The sequence below is a fragment of the Vitis riparia genome, chromosome 13, assembly GCF_004353265.1.
Source record: "Vitis riparia cultivar Riparia Gloire de Montpellier isolate 1030 chromosome 13, EGFV_Vit.rip_1.0, whole genome shotgun sequence".
Taxonomy (NCBI): Eukaryota; Viridiplantae; Streptophyta; class Magnoliopsida; order Vitales; family Vitaceae; genus Vitis; species Vitis riparia.
Window position 1 is genome coordinate 3,479,205 of NC_048443.1, and position 16,992 is coordinate 3,496,196.

Consider the following 16,992-nt stretch of genomic DNA (forward strand, 5'->3'; position numbering starts at 1 on the left):
AAAGCTCCACTTATTTAGGATTTGAAGACATGGGATCTTGAATTCTTATCGTGGGTCTCCAGAAACTCACCTCTACTGAGACTTGTCAAAGGAAGGGCTATGTGTCACTCTACCAAGACTAGAAATCCAGGATTTTCTACTTATAAAACAATGGTGCTTTGAGGAGAAAGAAGATGACTAGCATCCTTTCACTCATTATTCACTTCTCCATAGAGAAAGACTTGAGGAAGCCAGTCAATTGGGGAGAGGTGTGCCAGCAAGAAAGTGAATGATAAGTGAAAGAGCTCTCCTTGGCTGGAAACTTGGCACTTGGTGCCCTGCTCCTCTTACTGTCGCGAATGTTAGATCTCCCTTGTACACTTCTGTATACCCACCAACCTGTGACACAAAAAAGGAAAATACTGTTAAGCTTTCGGAATTTAATGCCATAATGTTTCATTCTTTTACAATTAGTACATAAATACTATTAATTTGGTAGAATTTACAAGGTCCATATGTCATCCAGTTGTGGGAATTGAATGGGAGATTTGAATGCAGCTCTCTGCAGATTTCAGAGGTTTAAAGGCCTGGGTTATGAAAAAATTACCTAAAGAATCAAGGGTCCTAGTTTTACTGGCACTTTGAAACTGTACATTGTGAGATTTTTTGTATGCAAATGAACCCTTAATTTATCCTCTCAAAAACATTGGTTGGACCAGAAGGAACAAGCGTTGGCTCTTTTCTAAGCCAAAGCTATATCAGAAGCTAGCTTTCTTCTGTTGGTGAACTTTGTTCCTTCTTTTATGGTTTTTGGTGGATGGTATGATGATTTTGGAGTCTACAATGGTTCAAAAGACAAGCACAAGAAAGAGAGAGACAATAAAAACATTGGTGGATGACGACAAAAAGGGGGAAAAGAATACCTCCCCATGAAGGAACCAAGGGTGCCATGGAGTCTTTACAGTGAGCCTCATCTTATCAAGAGAAGCCAATGTTGATGTCACTGGTACTCTTCCATCAACATCTCCACTGCAAGTCATAAAGATAACAAAATCTATTCAGTGGCACTCAGCAACATGGTATGATATCTCAATTTCTTAAACAACTTTTAAAATCATTTCTTTTTCTTTACAAACTTTTAAGAGTTTTTATACATCTTATAGAAAATTTTTTATATTTTCCGATTTTACAAACAGAAAATAGAATGTGTATCCAAATGAGCATTACTGGACCAACAACGTAAATCGTATTCCCGAGGGGATGAATTTACCTATATACCCATACACGAAGCCCATTTTCCATGAACTCGTGGAGAAGGGTAATGATAGACCAGGCGCTATCTGTCCAATTATAGACAACATTATTGCAAATTTCCCAGTCATACTTGAGCTTGGTCACATTAGCATGGAGGGCCTCTTGAACATCAGGCCTATTTAGATAGGCATGCACGTAATCATAACTGCATGGATCAAATTGCAACGGCTGCAGCAAGTAGTATTTCACAAGTACCATTAAGCTAAGTTCACTCCCTTAATGTATTTATATATAAAGTTTGAAGTGTGTATAAACTCACTGTAACTTTTTTGGGCTTGGCTGTGAGATTTGAATCGAGACATACTGGACCGTAAATGTTGTAGAGATCGATATAAGCAATATTAGGATCGACTTTCTCAAAAGCGGCATTGCACTCCTTGGTCTGGTTGGTGACTCCGGGTGAGAAATCACAGTGTTTCTCTATTTGGCGTGTAGTTCTCGGTGAAACAAGAGCATGACTCCCAAAGTATTGGTACATTCCAAGCCAATCGGTTTCATCATGGATTGCTGCATTTCCAATCTGCATTTTCCATAAGAGCATTACCATTTATCAAAATAAAATTTGTTCTATAAAAGTACTAGTCCAATTCTAAGTGCTTCCATAGATTTATGTATATACGATTCTCTAATATAATACAAACTCAACATGTTTTTCATGAGTTTGGGTTGAATATAAACGAGTTTAGGTTAAATTCATGTCAACCTAAATGACTTGTTTAATAAATAGGTAATTTATAGATCAATTTGCATGACATGAATTTGACCCGAATCGACTCATTTATATTACCTTACTATTAACCTAATTATATTTTTAAACCATTTAACTCATTTAAATTTATTTTTAATTAAATAGGTCAACTAAATTATAAATGTGTTTGGTTGAGACATCAATCATATAGTTGTATACTAAGAGATCTAATTCGACTTGATTATTAAATAAGACGATTTAATTATTAAATAAGTTAAATAGGTTACATGATGTGTTATTTATATGATAATTAGGTAGTATTTGAGTTTATATTTTTGACATGATTATTATTCGTATTGGGTTTGGGTTGAACTATGTAGTAGAATACCTAAATTTTAACATGACACAAACACAACTTGTAGTGCCAACGAAAGCTTTGATGTCAACAATGTTAGTACAAGAACACAAAGATAAAATAATCACACATAAGGTACACGAGATTTTAACATGGTTCGGCCAACCATTCCTACGTCCACGGATGAGAGATAATGATTCCACTATACAATAGAGAATATTACAGAGGACAGAACCAGATACAACTATTAGGTTCCCGAAACATCCCATGTTTCCCCACTCCTTGTATCCATACCTTACTACGAGTCATCTCGCTCCACCGGGTACCTCCCGTTCTTCCTCACATCTCTATCCACCTTGTATAGTCTCTACAGGTCCATCTCCATCTCATCTCTTTTTCCCTCATGACCTAGAATATTTATAGAGATATTTCCAATAACCTTCCTTATTCTATAAGGAAGTCTAATATTACAATAATATATCAACCTAGAAATATTCTATATAATATTCTTTACACAAAAGGAATCTATACTAATTAGGAATTTGGGACACTTCCTAACACAACTCACCAATGTGAATCCTCACCCCTAGTTATATATGTCCTTCAAAGTCTAGTTGTAGAAAATTATTTAGAAAAATGATAAATATGTAATTAGGACATTATGGTTCGCTAATAAAGAAAGTGAATATAATATTAAAAGCTTTAACAAAGTAGCAGAAAATTTAAAAGAAAGTTGCATGCAAAACAAGGAGAAAAATGGCATAGTGTACAAGCGCCTAAAGAAGCATAGGTAAACGATCATAAGGAGTAATTGAAACTTTTTTTTTCTTTTTTTTTTAATGATTTTAATAAATAATAATTTCACCCTTTCTTTTAGTGACTTCCTAGCGCTGCCCAACCTTTCAAGGTTTGCCTATGTATATATGTTTTTCTTTTCATTCATTATTTGATGATGAACTTATTGATTTACACTACTATTACTCTATCAAATAGCCTTAATTCTTTTAATACTTTCAATCTTGAGAGTGATTAGTCGTTAATCGTATCATGTTAGCAAGAAGTTGAGGTATTTAGGAAGTAGTAGCACGAGGAATGAAAGTAGAGTATAGGAGTTAATCAAAGTAAGGTGATGTTTATTTTTTTGACTTAATTTTAAATATAACTTAAAACTAAATAGTATTTAATAATATTAAGAATTAAGTTGTTTATTTTTTTAATATTTTATTTCTATTAAGTATTATAAAGTAAAGAAAAATTAACATGTTCCTTTTTGTATTTAGGGGAAAAAAAGTTAGAAACAAATAATCTAAAATCTGTAGAAAAACAAACACCATCAAAGTCCTTAGAAAGAGTGGCTTTTGGTTCACGTAAATACGTGAATTTACTTTTCAAAGTTAATAAATTTACTTTGTGACCAACTAAGTAGGTGGTTTTATATCTTTAGTAATCTCGAAAAAGAGTTCTATCAGTAGTTTTCACATATATTGCATGTTCCTTGGTTGTGAATTAAATCAACCTTAGTTCGACCAGCTAGTAACCCGTGCTACATAGCTTCAAAGATCAACAACATAGAACTTTCAAAGGCAAATGATATACGTATTCATCCTTTGCTAAATAATTTTTAAGATCAATAATTTAGAACCCGAAGAATAATTTGCCTTTTGGGAGAGATAGCCTGGGTCGATATATTATTAATCACCCAATGCTTATAAGAAAGTATCAATTATTAAGGTCCTTTCTTTTTTTCCCTACATAAGTCTTGATCATACATCAAGTTTTAAGATTTAAAACATTTTTAAAACTGTTTCTATTTTTAATTTGTTACTTCTTTAAGATAATCTGGTCTTAATAGAAAAACAATGAAAAATTTTACATTTTTTTTTAAAAAGTCAATTCTTTTTTCTTTTATCTTTTTGAACATTTAATTTCTATAACATACAAATTTAATTTTTTATTAAAATAAATCAAATTCATTTTTGAAAATTTATTTTAATTATTGACTTAAAGTAAATAATTCAATACTTAATAACATGAAATGTTATTAAAAGTTTAAGCTTATTTAAGATCTATTAATTTAGGTGGTGTTTTTTTATTTAATTTTAAATAAAACTTAAAATTAAATAATGTTTAATATAGTTAAGTATTAAGTTATATATATATATATATATATATATATATATATATATATATATATATTGTTTTTATTAAATATTAGTAAATAACGAAACCAACATGTTCAGTTTAGCTACGGTAATTCACTTTTTAAACATTTAATTTCTATAACATACAAACTTAATTTTTTTATTTAAAAAAAAATCAAATTCATTTTTGAAAATTTATTTTAATTCTTGACTTAAAAGTAAATAATTTAATACTTAATAGCAATAAATTCTATTAAAAGTTTAATTTCATTTAAAGTCTATTAATTTAGGTTGTGTTTGTGTTTTTTATTTAATTCTAAATAAAACTTAAAAATAAATAGTGTTGAGTATTAAGTTTTTTTTTTTTAATATATTATTTCTATTAAATATTAATAAATAAAATAAAAAAACCAACAAGTTCACTTTTATCATGGAAATTCATTTTTACTATTAAGAAAAACTAAATATTTTAATTTGTTTTATTCAACCAGAAAAAATTAAGCAATAAGTTATAAGTCATCAAAAAATGAAAAACAAATTATCTAGAATTTAAAAGCAAATTATTTTCAACAAAAAGTTAAAAAAAAAAAACAAATAATACCTTAAATTTAAGATAAGGTGCCTAAATCATATGCATAATAGTTCTTCTGTGATGAAGTGTGGATTGCACGTCTTCATTAAGAAGAAACGACAAACTCATATTAAGTTTTTGAGTCTAAGGTGCAATTACTTCTCCATTTTGGAAAAAGAAAGCAGGGATATTGACTCTACACTTCAATTATTTACCTAAAATTATCTCCTATCATTGGTGTGTATTGAGTTTTGAAACTAAGACATAATTACTTCTCCATTTTGGAAAACGAAAGCATGGACATTGGCTTCACACTTCAATTATCTACTTAGATTATCTCCTATCATTGGTGTGTATTGAGTTTTGAATCTAAGACCAATTACTTCTCCATTTTGAAAAAAGAAAGTAGGGACATTGACTTTTGCCTGAGATTATCTCCTATCATTAGTATGTATTGAAGATGCAATTACTCCTCCATATAGGAAAAGGAAAAAGCATGGACATTGACTCTTGCCTAAGATTATCTCCTATCATTGCTGTGTATTGCGTTTTGAATTTAAGATGCAATTACTCCTCCATTTTGGAAAAGGAAAGCATGGACATTGACTCTTACATGAGATTATCTCCTATCATGGGTGCATATCGAGTTTTGAATCTAGGATGCAATTACTTCTCCATTTTGGAAAAAGAAAGTACGGACATTGAACTTCAATTATTTGCCCGAGATTATCTCCCATCATTGGTGTGTGTGTGTGTGTTTATGTGTTCATAAATGAGGAGAATTAGAAATATATATGCTTACAGTGATCCCTTTGAGGTTGATAATGGTTCTATTAGCCTTCTTGTTATGATGAAGAATAACATGGGCAAGCTGAGGAACAAAATGCCCGGCATAGCTTTCACCAGCAATGTAGAAATCCCTCCTCTTGTACTCAGGAAATCTCTCCAGCCAATTCACTAGAAAGGCATAGTTTGCACCGGCTGTTTTTCGGTCTCCGCGATAATTGTATGATATGTTTGAGTATGAGAACCCTACTCCACTGGGTGTCTCCAAGAACAACACATTTGCAGCTGAAATCAAAGAAATAAAAATAAATAAATAAATTAAAAGACACAGAATCTTTGAGAAATAAAACATTTGGATGTGAAGAAGAAAAAATTGTACCCTTATTCCATGCAAATCTATTTCTGTACAAAGTTTTGCCATCACTATGGACCCGAAATGGTCCGAGTTCGGCCATTGCTCCAGCGCCCAGAGAAGAACATCCAGGACCTGAGGAAACATGTAATCCATATATTTGGGCTATGTTTGTTCCCATAAAATTTGAGAAAAAATATAAGAAAAAAATAAAGAAAAAGAGTAAAAAAATAAAATAAAATTTTAAAGTTAATAAATAATTTTTATATATCACTTTAAATTTATTTAACTTATTTTTCTACTTCTTTGTAAAGATTACATAGACAAATTAAAGGGGCATATGTTTTGTATGTATATGTGAAGTATAGTATATTACTTCTAGTTAGTTTCTCGGGATCTTGTGCAATAGCTTTATGGTATTCCAAGTACGAATTGTTGTGTGATTATTACTAATTGTGATTACGACGTACTGGGTAGTCATAATGTTTCCATAATTCAACAAGCTTTTTACTCATAGTGCAACATGTTTTTCATACTCTTCATCCCCTATGAGGATGACAATAAGATCAATTGAAATAGATAGTCCAAAATATATTAGAAGGTTAGACACTTGCTAACGTTCCACCCTAATTAGAATACTCAAAGAATATCGGATCAAGCCTATTAGAGGCACCCCATTGGGTTAATCACACAATCCAAGTTCTAACATTTCCCTCTCCCATATAGTGGGCACAAAATCGTCATGCATCTCTCTTATCACTCAATTATTAACTCTATGATCGTGCTAGCAAATGAACCATGCAATCTTGAGTCACTTGCAAAGAACAGTTGGAGAGAGCTACATTAGATCTTGTCAAGACCAGCATAAAACATCCGTGAAGGTCCCATTATGCCTCGAACCAACTCAATCATATCAGATCAAGCATTATTAACCTCTTCAACACAATAGGAACACTAAAGACCATTCATTCTCATAGTTATGACTCACCATATCATCGCTTCAAGCATTATCATGATTCTTAAGAGCAAGTACCAAACATGACATGATAATAAACCATCTTCCTTCCACCCATGTGTCACTTAACTTTGGTATGATTACTTTCCTCAACATGTTCCTTTAAATTGTATTAGTCATGATCATGGGTAACATTCTAAAATAACTAAACCACACATTCAGTTCATGGCATCATCTGAAGTCATATAAGGCTTAAAATTGAGGTAAAATGTATGACTCATAAAAATCCCACAGAAGTAGAAATCAATAATTTACTTGCCTTCTTATATAATTGACAAGCACATGCAGTATGAAATAAGTCCAAAAGGACCCTAATTACACCCATGATTTACAAATAAAAAAATAAAACAGAAAAAATCGTCAAAATTTTAATGAAAAATTGGTTATAGTGGTGGTCGAAATAAAATCGGCCACTAATCGGTTGGGTAAAAAATAGCCCAAAAAACGGAGATTTTAGCGATATTTTGCCAATGGGCAATTGATGATTTTTTTCAAAAAACCCATTTTTTTTTTTTATAAAATTTATGTGTTTTTTAATTATTTTTTCCAATTTATCTTTTATTTTAAATTTATATCACCCCTTTATTTTATATTATCCTTTTATTTTTAATTATTTTTCATATTTATCTCATTAATCCTATTTTTAAAAATTACTATCACTTTACTTTAATTTTTTTTATATTTATTCTTTTAATTTTATTTAATTTTAAATATTTTTATTTTAAAATATTAAAAATATGAATTTATTCAAAAATTACTAAAATATAAAAAAATTAATAAACTTCTAAAATTTTAATTTAAAATTAATTTGATAAAATAAATTATTAATATAATTTTAATTATTTAAATAAATTAATGTTAACAGCAAAAAAAAAAAAAGTCATCATAAATTTGTAACAAAATTTTAGAAATTAAATCTTATATAAAATATTTTATGTGAATCCATTTAATTTTTTATTTAAAATGTAATAAAACATGTTTTAATAAAAATAGTCTTTAATTTTTAAAATAAATGAATATAAATATATTAAATGAATTTAACTTAATATTTTCTTAAAAAAAATTGATAAGCATTATCAAAATATCTACCTATATTTTCGATATATTGGTAAAATTTAAAATCCACCCGATCGTGTTTATCGATATTTCAAACTTTGATTACACCAGACTTCCTCTTTCTAAACCCTAATTAACTCCAAAAGGCTTAAGTAGTGTTTGTTTTTTTGTACTTCATTCTAAATAGAAGTTAGAACTAAATAGTATTTCATTCTAAATAGAAATTAAAATTAAAATATTTTTGTTTTTTCTATTCAACCAAAAGTTTATAATAAGTCATGAAAAAAATAGAAAAACAAACATAAAGTCAAAATCAAATTATTTTCAACAAAAAACTAAAAAAAATATCACCCCTTACTCTTTGGATCAAAATTTCTTTCTATATTTACATAATAATATTCCATACACGAAATTAGATGATTATGTAATTTTAAAAAAATTGCTATAAGAAAATCTCAAAATAAATAAAACAATAGAAAAGTTGTTTATAAAATATATATCCTAATAAAAAAATATTAAAGCTTGAACTCAAAAGGTAATATTGGAAAACTTTTCAACAATTTTTTTCAGAATGGGAAATCTTCATGTCCAACTCTCACGATAGAAGAAAAACACACCATCAATTCAACCATGAATTCAACGAACAACAAGAACAAAAATTCATATCAAAACAGAAGTTAAAGAAAAGAAGAATGAGACTGAGAACTGAATATAGATAAATACCACCATTAAGCCAGAGAAGAAGAGGCAAATACTCCTTAGAAGTTGGTGCTTCAACAAAGTAATAGTAAAGAGCTTCACCCTTGGATTCATCAATGGTGACATACCCACCATACTGGCTGAACCCAACATGAGGTTGTCCAGGCAACCTCTCAATCCTGTCTTTCTCCTTCATTCCCTTCTGTGGAAGAATCTTATAACTCTCAGCTTCAGATTCAATTTCATTCACTTCAAAAAGGCTGGTGTCTATGCCTGAATTTTCTTGCATCTTGGCCTTTCGGAGAATGTTCAGTAGCTCTGTCTGCTTCCTGATCCTGCCATGGCTTTGTGCCACAAAGCTTGAAAAAATGATGATGAAGAAGAAGACAAACCAACAACAAGACTTGTTGCCCATCATTGTTTTCTCTTACTTTCTTTCTCTCCAATCAGAAAGTGAGAGACGAGGAAAGGTTAATTGAGGTTTTGGATATATATATATATATATACAACATTGGTATTAACAAAATGCTTCCTTTGAATGTCCCAATTGTATGAACGTATTAATCTATGTGTTCCTTTGGATGGTTGAACTGGGATTATTGGTTTGTCCACATGCAATTTTTAGTTTTTTTTTTTAAAAAATTCAAAGATACCAGGAAATAAAAACAAACAAAAGTTTAGAAATAAAAAAGAAAAAATAGGATAAAATTTTAGAGGAAATTTTATTTTTATCTTATTTAGTTGATATATCCTAATTTAGATGGGTAACTAAAAAGTTAAAATAATTCATATTTTCTATTTTTACTCCAAAAACAATTTGTTTTAAAAAGGTAAATAAATCAAACTCTGATAAGGAATGATACTAACCTTATTCCGATTTACAAGTTTCTATCCTAATTTAGATGTGTAACTAAAAAGTTAAAATAATTCATATTTTTTATTTTTACTCCAAAAACAATTTTTTTTTTTATAAAAAAAGGGAAATAAATCAAACTCTGATAAGGAATGATACCAAGCTTATTCTAGTTCACAAGTTTCTATCCAAATTTAGATGTGTAACTAAAAAGTTAAAATAATTCATATTTTCTATTTTTACTCCAAAAACTTTTTTTTTTAAAAAAAAGAAAATAAATCAAAGTGTAATAAGGAATGATGCCAAGCTTATTCCGGTTCACAAGTTTCCTTTCATATTTGCATTTTGCACAATAATGGGAGTTAAGTAATGAAATTATGCTTCTTATAAAAAGTTATTAGAACCATTTATGGTTATTATTATGCTTAATTAATCAAATAATAATTTTAAGAAATTATTAGTTATTATAGAAATATTTAATTTTTGTTATCATAGTACTCTTGGTAAGTGTATTGAAATACTTGTTTAATAAAAATATTGTTTTTATTATTCTATATAAAAGAGTTTAATTTGAATTAAATTTATTATTTAAGATTAAAAAAAATTGGTTACCATATTAGAATAATAAACTTAATGGTCCTCTTCATTTTTTTCAATAATTAAGTTATTTTGAACACTAAGGTTGTTTGGTAAATTAACTTAATGACTTAATAACTTAATTTAAATTATTAAATAAATTAAGTATATTTCGTAAAATAACTTAATATTATAACTTAAAATTAAAAATGAATTTAAATATTAAGTAATGGAGAATTTCTGAATTCCTTTATTGATTCTTTAGGTACACACCATACACATATATATACACAACTGATTGAATAAGAAAAATCAATCTAGCTTGATTCTCTCCTAAAATTAGGAAACTGAATCATCCTAAATGATCTCTCCTTCTTTATTCCTAAAATACTTTCCTAAATTAAAAAACCCTAACTTTGAATGCCAAATTTCAACACTCCCCCTCAAGCTGGAGAATATATATCATATAATCCCAGCTTGCAAGTTAAGTCTTCAAAGTTAGGCCTAGGTAAAGCTTTGGTGAGGATGTCTGCGGTTTGGTGCTTGGTAGGAACATAGTTCAATCTAACCGTCTCACTAGTCACCTTCTCTGTGATGAAGTGTCTGTCAATCTCAACGTGCTTGGTCCTGTCATGATGCACGGGGTTCTTTGCTATGCTTATAGCTGCCTGATTATCACACATCATCAGAATTGGAGATGAACTCGTTTGCCCCAGTTCACTAAGAACCCTTTTTATCCAAATCCCTTCACAGATTCCCTGTGCAAGAGCTCTGTACTCAGCTTCTGCACTACTTCTGGCTACAACGGATTGCTTCTTACTCCTCCAGGTAACAAGATTTCCCCAAACAAAAGAACAATATCCAGAAGTGGACCGCCTGTCAATGATGTTTCCTGCCCAATCCGCATCTGAGTATACTTCAGTGTCACGGTTCTCTGTCTTTCTGAAGAATAGACCTTTCCCTGGTGTCATTTTTAAATATCTAAGAATCCTGTAGACTGCTTCCATGTGTTCCTCAGTGGGGCTGTGCATGAATTGACTTACAGCACTCACTGCAAAGCCAATATCTGGCCGAGTGTGTGAGAGATAAATCAAGCGTCCGACGAGCCGCTGATATCTCCCCCTATCTACCGGTGTACTTTCTTTCTCGATACCAAGTTTCTTCTGACTATCCATAGGAGTATCAATTGGTTTGCATCCAAGCATACCGGTCTCCTTAAGAAGATCGAGTATGTATTTTCTTTGAGAGACTACAATTCCCTTCCTTGATCTAGCCACTTCCATACCAAGGAAATATTTCAAATTTCCAAGGTCTTTAACTTCAAACTCCTTTGACAAATACATCTTCAAATTCTGTAATTCCTCCATATCATTCCCAGATAGAATAATATCATCAACATAGACTATCAATATGGCCATTTTCCCGGCATGAGACTTCTTGACAAATAGAGTATGATCAGCCTGACCTTGTTTGTAGCCCAGCTTCAGGACTGCTTTTGTGAATCTATCAAACCAGGCTCGGGGAGATTGTTTAAGGCCGTACAAGGATTTTTGGAGTTTGCAAACCTGATTCTTTGCCATACTTCCTTCGAAACCAGGTGGTATTTCCATGTAGACTTCCTCTTCTAGGTCACCATTTAGAAACGCATTTTTTATGTCCAGTTGTTGCAAGCACCAATCTTGATTGACAGCCAATGAGAGAAGAATCCTGATAGTGTTCAGTTTTGCAACAGGAGCAAAAGTCTCCTGATAGTCTATCCCATAGGATTGCGTAAACCCTCTAGCTACCAAACGAGCCTTGAATCTCTCGACTGATCCATCTGCTTTGTATTTTATGGTGAAAATCCACTTGCACCCCACGGGCCTCTTCCCAACCGGCAAATCTGTGATAGTCCACGTCCCATTCTTCTCAAGTGCATCAATCTCATCTTGTACTGCCTTCTTCCATTCTGAAATTTTTAATGCCTCTTGTATTGTGTTGGGAACCTGAGTATCATCAAGAGAAATAGCAAATGCTCTGTAAGATGGTGATAGCCCTTCATATGTAACATAATTCCCAATTGGGTGATCTGTACATCTCCTAACACCCTTCCTCAATGCAATCGGCAGAGTAGAATCATCAATGCTGGGAATTAACACCTCTCCAGCCCTATCCTCACCTATGTTCTCTTCAGGAAGACTTGAATTGGAGTCAATATATTGGCCACATGTTGACTGTGATCCGTGCTCTAATTCCTGTCTTTTCCTCCTCCTGATGTAAACTTGTAAGTTCTCATTAGCAAGTTGTGGGGCTATAGGTTGAATAGGCATGGGAGACTGGATGGTCATAGGAGATGGCTGGACTGATGACGGTATGGGTGTGGACAACTCAGTGGGCACGAATTGAAAAGGATTTGGTGACTCTGAGTGAAAAGAAGGTACACCCTCAAGAAGAGACTCCCAAACTTGATGTTCATTCATGCTCTCCCCCTGAACATGAGATTTGGGATAGAAGAATACATGTTCAAAGAAAGAGACGTCCATGGTGGTGTAAAATCTTTTGTTGGTTGGAGAATAGCATTTGTACCCTTTTTGGGTTGGAGAATACCCTAGGAAAATGCACTTATTCGCTCGAGGAGCAAATTTGCTACGATTTTGAGGATACACATGAATGAATGCCGTGCAACCAAATACTTTGAGTGGTAAATCAGAAGAGGCTACACGGGTGTGAGGAAATTGTTTTAAGAAAAGTTGACGTGGGGATTGAAAGGTAAGCACTCTGGATGGCATACGGTTAATCAAATAAGTAGCTGTGAGAATAGCTTCCCCCCAGAAATAGTTTGGAACATTAGAGGAAAACATAAGGCACCGGGCAACCTCCAAGAGATGTCTATTCTTGCGTTCAGCCACCCCATTTTGTTGTGGGGTGTCAACGCAAGAACTTATGTGGATAATGCCGTGATTTTGAAGATAAGTACTGAGACTACTAGTAAAGTATTCCTTTGCATTATCTGACTTGAGGACTTGAATTTTGGAATTGAATTGATTTTGAACCATAAGATGGAAGGTTTGAAAAATGTGCCCGACCTCTGACTTTTCTTTCATAAGGAAAACCCATGTTACCCGTGTATGATCATCAACGAATGTCACAAACCATCGAGTGCCAGAAATATTTTTTATCCGGGAGGGACCCCACACATCACTATGTACTAGAGAGAAAACAGTCGAAGGTTTGTATGGGATTTGAGGATAGACTGTTCGAGTATGCTTTGCAAACTGACAAATTTCACAGTGATAAGATGCTGGATTTTTATTGATAAATAATTTGGGAAACAATTTTGCAAGGTAAACAAAGCTAGGATGACCAAGGCGATAGTGTAACATTATAATCTCACTATCTTTATTGACCTTAGAATTTGACACAGAATTGAAAGACTCTAACATACTCTGAGACTGTACGCAACTTGCTTGAGAAACTTGGTTTGAGAATTGACCACATGAGAGGAGGTAGAGCCCGGAACACAGTTCAGCACTGCCAATCATCTTCCCCGATTTCAAGTCCTGAAAAACACACAAGTTTGGATAAAATTTAGTAACACATTGGAGATCACGGGCCAATTTGCTAATGGACAAAAGATTACAATCCAAGTTTGGAACATGGAGAACAGAGTCAAGATACAAGTCTTTAGTAAGTTTTATAGAACCTGTCCCGGCAATTTTTGACTTTGAACCATCAGCAATATGGACGGATGAATGACCATTACTTGGCTTGTAATTTTGAAGAATGGTAGCATCTCCTGTCATGTGATCAGAAGCACCTGTGTCCACTATCCACGACTTCATTCCTCCTCGATTAGCAGTGAAGGCTACACCGGTAGTACTGCCACTGCCAACCTGGCTTAATAGTTTCTGTAGCATCTCCATCTGCTCTTTGTTGAATGGACTCGGCTCGGGAACAGAGGTGCTCTCAGAGTTGGCAGCCACGTGTGCTCTGCCATCTCTGTCAGACCGTGGCTTTGGTTTCCAATCAGCTGGTTTGCCATGAAGCTTCCAGCAAGTCTCCTTATAATGGCCTGGTTTCTTACAATAATCACACCAAGGCCTATCCCGTTTCTGACGATCTCCACCACTACTATTAAATGACCGAGTCGCAAGGGCAGAGGCATCCAATGTTGGGGCAGGTTGCTCTTTGGATCCCATCATCACTTTCTTTCTACTTTCTTCACGCCTAACTTCTGAAAAAGCCTCCCTGAGACTTGGCAGGGGTTTAATGCCCATGATTCGGCCTCTAACATCATCCAATTCCCTGTTTAGTCCTAGGAAAAACTTGAACAGTCTCTTTTGTTCCACAATTTTCCTGTATGTTGCTGCATCATCAGGACATTTCCATGAGTGAGTCTCGAATAAGTCAAGATGCTGCCAATACCTTGTGAGTGTGTTGTAATACTGAGTAACTGTCTGCTCTCCTTGGCGGAAGTCATGTAGGGCTGATTCAACCTGAAAGAGTTCTGAAATATTTTCAGAACTTGAGTAAGTTTCTTTGGCTGCATCCCATATGTCCTTTGCAGTCCTAAACAGCAAGAAATTTTCACCTATGTCATTGTTCATGGAATTGATAAGCCATGACATGATCATGCTGTTTTCAATCTTCCACTTCCTGAAACCCGGTTCTGTAGTTTCTGGCATGACTGCTTCTCCAGTGAGGTACTCATCCTTTCCTTTACCGCAAATGAACAGCAACACAGATTGTGACCACTGTAAGTAGTTATGGCCATTTAATTTGTGTCCTGTGATGAGAATAGGAGAGGAATCACTACCACCAAGGTTTGGAATTTCAGATCTGCCTCCTAATTCTGGTGACGTGACGCTGGATACTTGTGATGATGCCATTCCGTATTTCGTCATGGATCGGAAAGGTAGAAGAACACTTCCCAAGGCACGTGCAGGGATTGGAGTTGAGGAAAAATAGCCGGAGGACGTCGGAAAAGCTGATCGGAGGGCTCGCGGAGGCAAAAGGACCCCAAAAGAGGCACGTGCAGGGCTTGGATGGCAGAAACAGGTACGTAGGGTGGCTGGTCGGCGTCAGGCGAGCTTGGAGTAGGAAGCGCGTCGCCGGAAAGTGGCTCACGCGCCCTCACGCGCCGGCGCGTGAGATGCAGTCGCCGGCCGGAAAAACGCGCGTGGGCGGCGCGTGGATGGTTTTCTGGCTCCGGTGTTTTTGGAAAAGTTGTAGATCTCCTCCAGACGCTCCTTGCGGTGTGAAAAAACCGTCGCCGGAAAGTTCGCCGGAAAAGTTCGCCGGAAAAGTTCGCCGGCAGTGAATGTTTTTCTGACGACGATTACCGATCGGAAAGCGTTTTCTCCCTTGGCTCTGAGAACAGGGACTGATGACCGGAATGAGAGATGGTCGGATTGAGAGATGGCCAGAGAGATTTGACCGGAATGAATGATGGCCTGAATACGAGGTGGCCAGAAGGGATTAGGGTTTCAGAAACCTGGCTCTGATACCATGAAGAATTTCTGAATTCCTTTATTGATTCTTTAGGTACACACCATACACATATATATACACAACTGATTGAATAAGAAAAATCAATCTAGCTTGATTCTCTCCTAAAATTAGGAAACTGAATCATCCTAAATGATCTCTCCTTCTTTATTCCTAAAATACTTTCCTAAATTAAAAAACCCTAACTTTGAATGCCAAATTTCAACAAGTAAAAATAGTTAATTTATTCTTATTCTCAAAGCTTTTTTATCTTATTTAACCACATCTAATGAAAATATATTTAATCATCATTACTTTATATGTATGACTAATTTTTTATAGTAATTATATTTTAAGGTTACCTTATATATGTTTAATAAATAAATTTATTACTTAAGATTAATAAAAATAAATATTAATTAAAATTAATGATGATAATATTAATTACAACTAATGATGATAAATATGCTAATTTAAGATAAATTTTAAGTTGATTTTATCAAATAATTTTAAGTAAAAAATAAATAATAAGTTTTAAGTTAACGACTTAAGAATAATTTAATGTAAATTTAAGTCATTAAGTAATAAGTATTAAAATTTATCCAACACCCACTTAACTTGAAATTAAGGTAAGATTTTCAAGTAAAATCATACTCCTTCAAGATATAACGGCTACTCTCAATTTCACAATCAATAAAAATTGGAAATTGATACATGAAGATTAGGGCTTAAATTTCTACACTTCATATATTGAAGAAACTTTTGTGCTATCTTTTGTTGCATTTAGTTTATTAATGTATCAAATGTCAATTCAAGTTACTCATTTCTTAGTCACACCTAACCTTGATTTATTCATATTAGGAAAAAAAAATGCATGACTTATTTTTCATTTTTTTTTTCAAAGGCATATATATATCAAGGTAGTAGTAGTTAATGAGATTTAAGTGTCACTAAGTACTTATAGAAAAGTGGAGCATCTACCGTTTTTTATGTTTATTTTTATAGTAGTTGAATAGGGTTTATGGTTTTGTAGTATATGCATGACTAAATTTTTGTGTAGATTTCAAAGTATTAAGATTTGGACAATGAAATGTTTTTATTTCATCTATTTCTCATCTTACAAAATTTTCAAATCAATATT

At 33.1% G+C, this 16,992-nt stretch overlaps 1 protein-coding gene across 1 annotated transcript; it reads right to left on the bottom strand.

Moving 5' to 3' along the window:
• Positions 1–234: 234 nt before the first annotated feature.
• On the bottom strand, positions 235–9,371 carry LOC117927903 (serine carboxypeptidase-like 40). The gene is made up of 7 exons (XM_034847628.1): positions 8,981–9,371; positions 6,214–6,321; positions 5,851–6,119; positions 1,553–1,813; positions 1,250–1,461; positions 903–1,008; positions 235–378 (listed from the first exon to the last, which is right to left on the bottom strand). Exons 1-7 carry the CDS (start codon positions 9,369–9,371, stop codon positions 235–237), a joined length of 1,491 nt encoding a protein of 496 aa, XP_034703519.1.
• Positions 9,372–16,992: the final 7,621 nt, after the last annotated feature.

Coding starts and splice junctions, on each gene's coding strand:
- LOC117927903 (XM_034847628.1), bottom strand. CDS start 9,371: ATGGGCAACAAGTCTTGTTGTTGGTTTGTCTTCTTCTTCATCATCATT. Junction 6,322..8,980: donor TCTTCTCTGGCTTAATGGTG/GTATTTATCTAT, acceptor ATGTTTCCTCAG/GTCCTGGATGTTCTTCTCTG. Junction 1,462..1,552: donor CCAAGCCCAAAAAAGTTACA/GTGAGTTTATAC, acceptor TACTTGCTGCAG/CCGTTGCAATTTGATCCATG.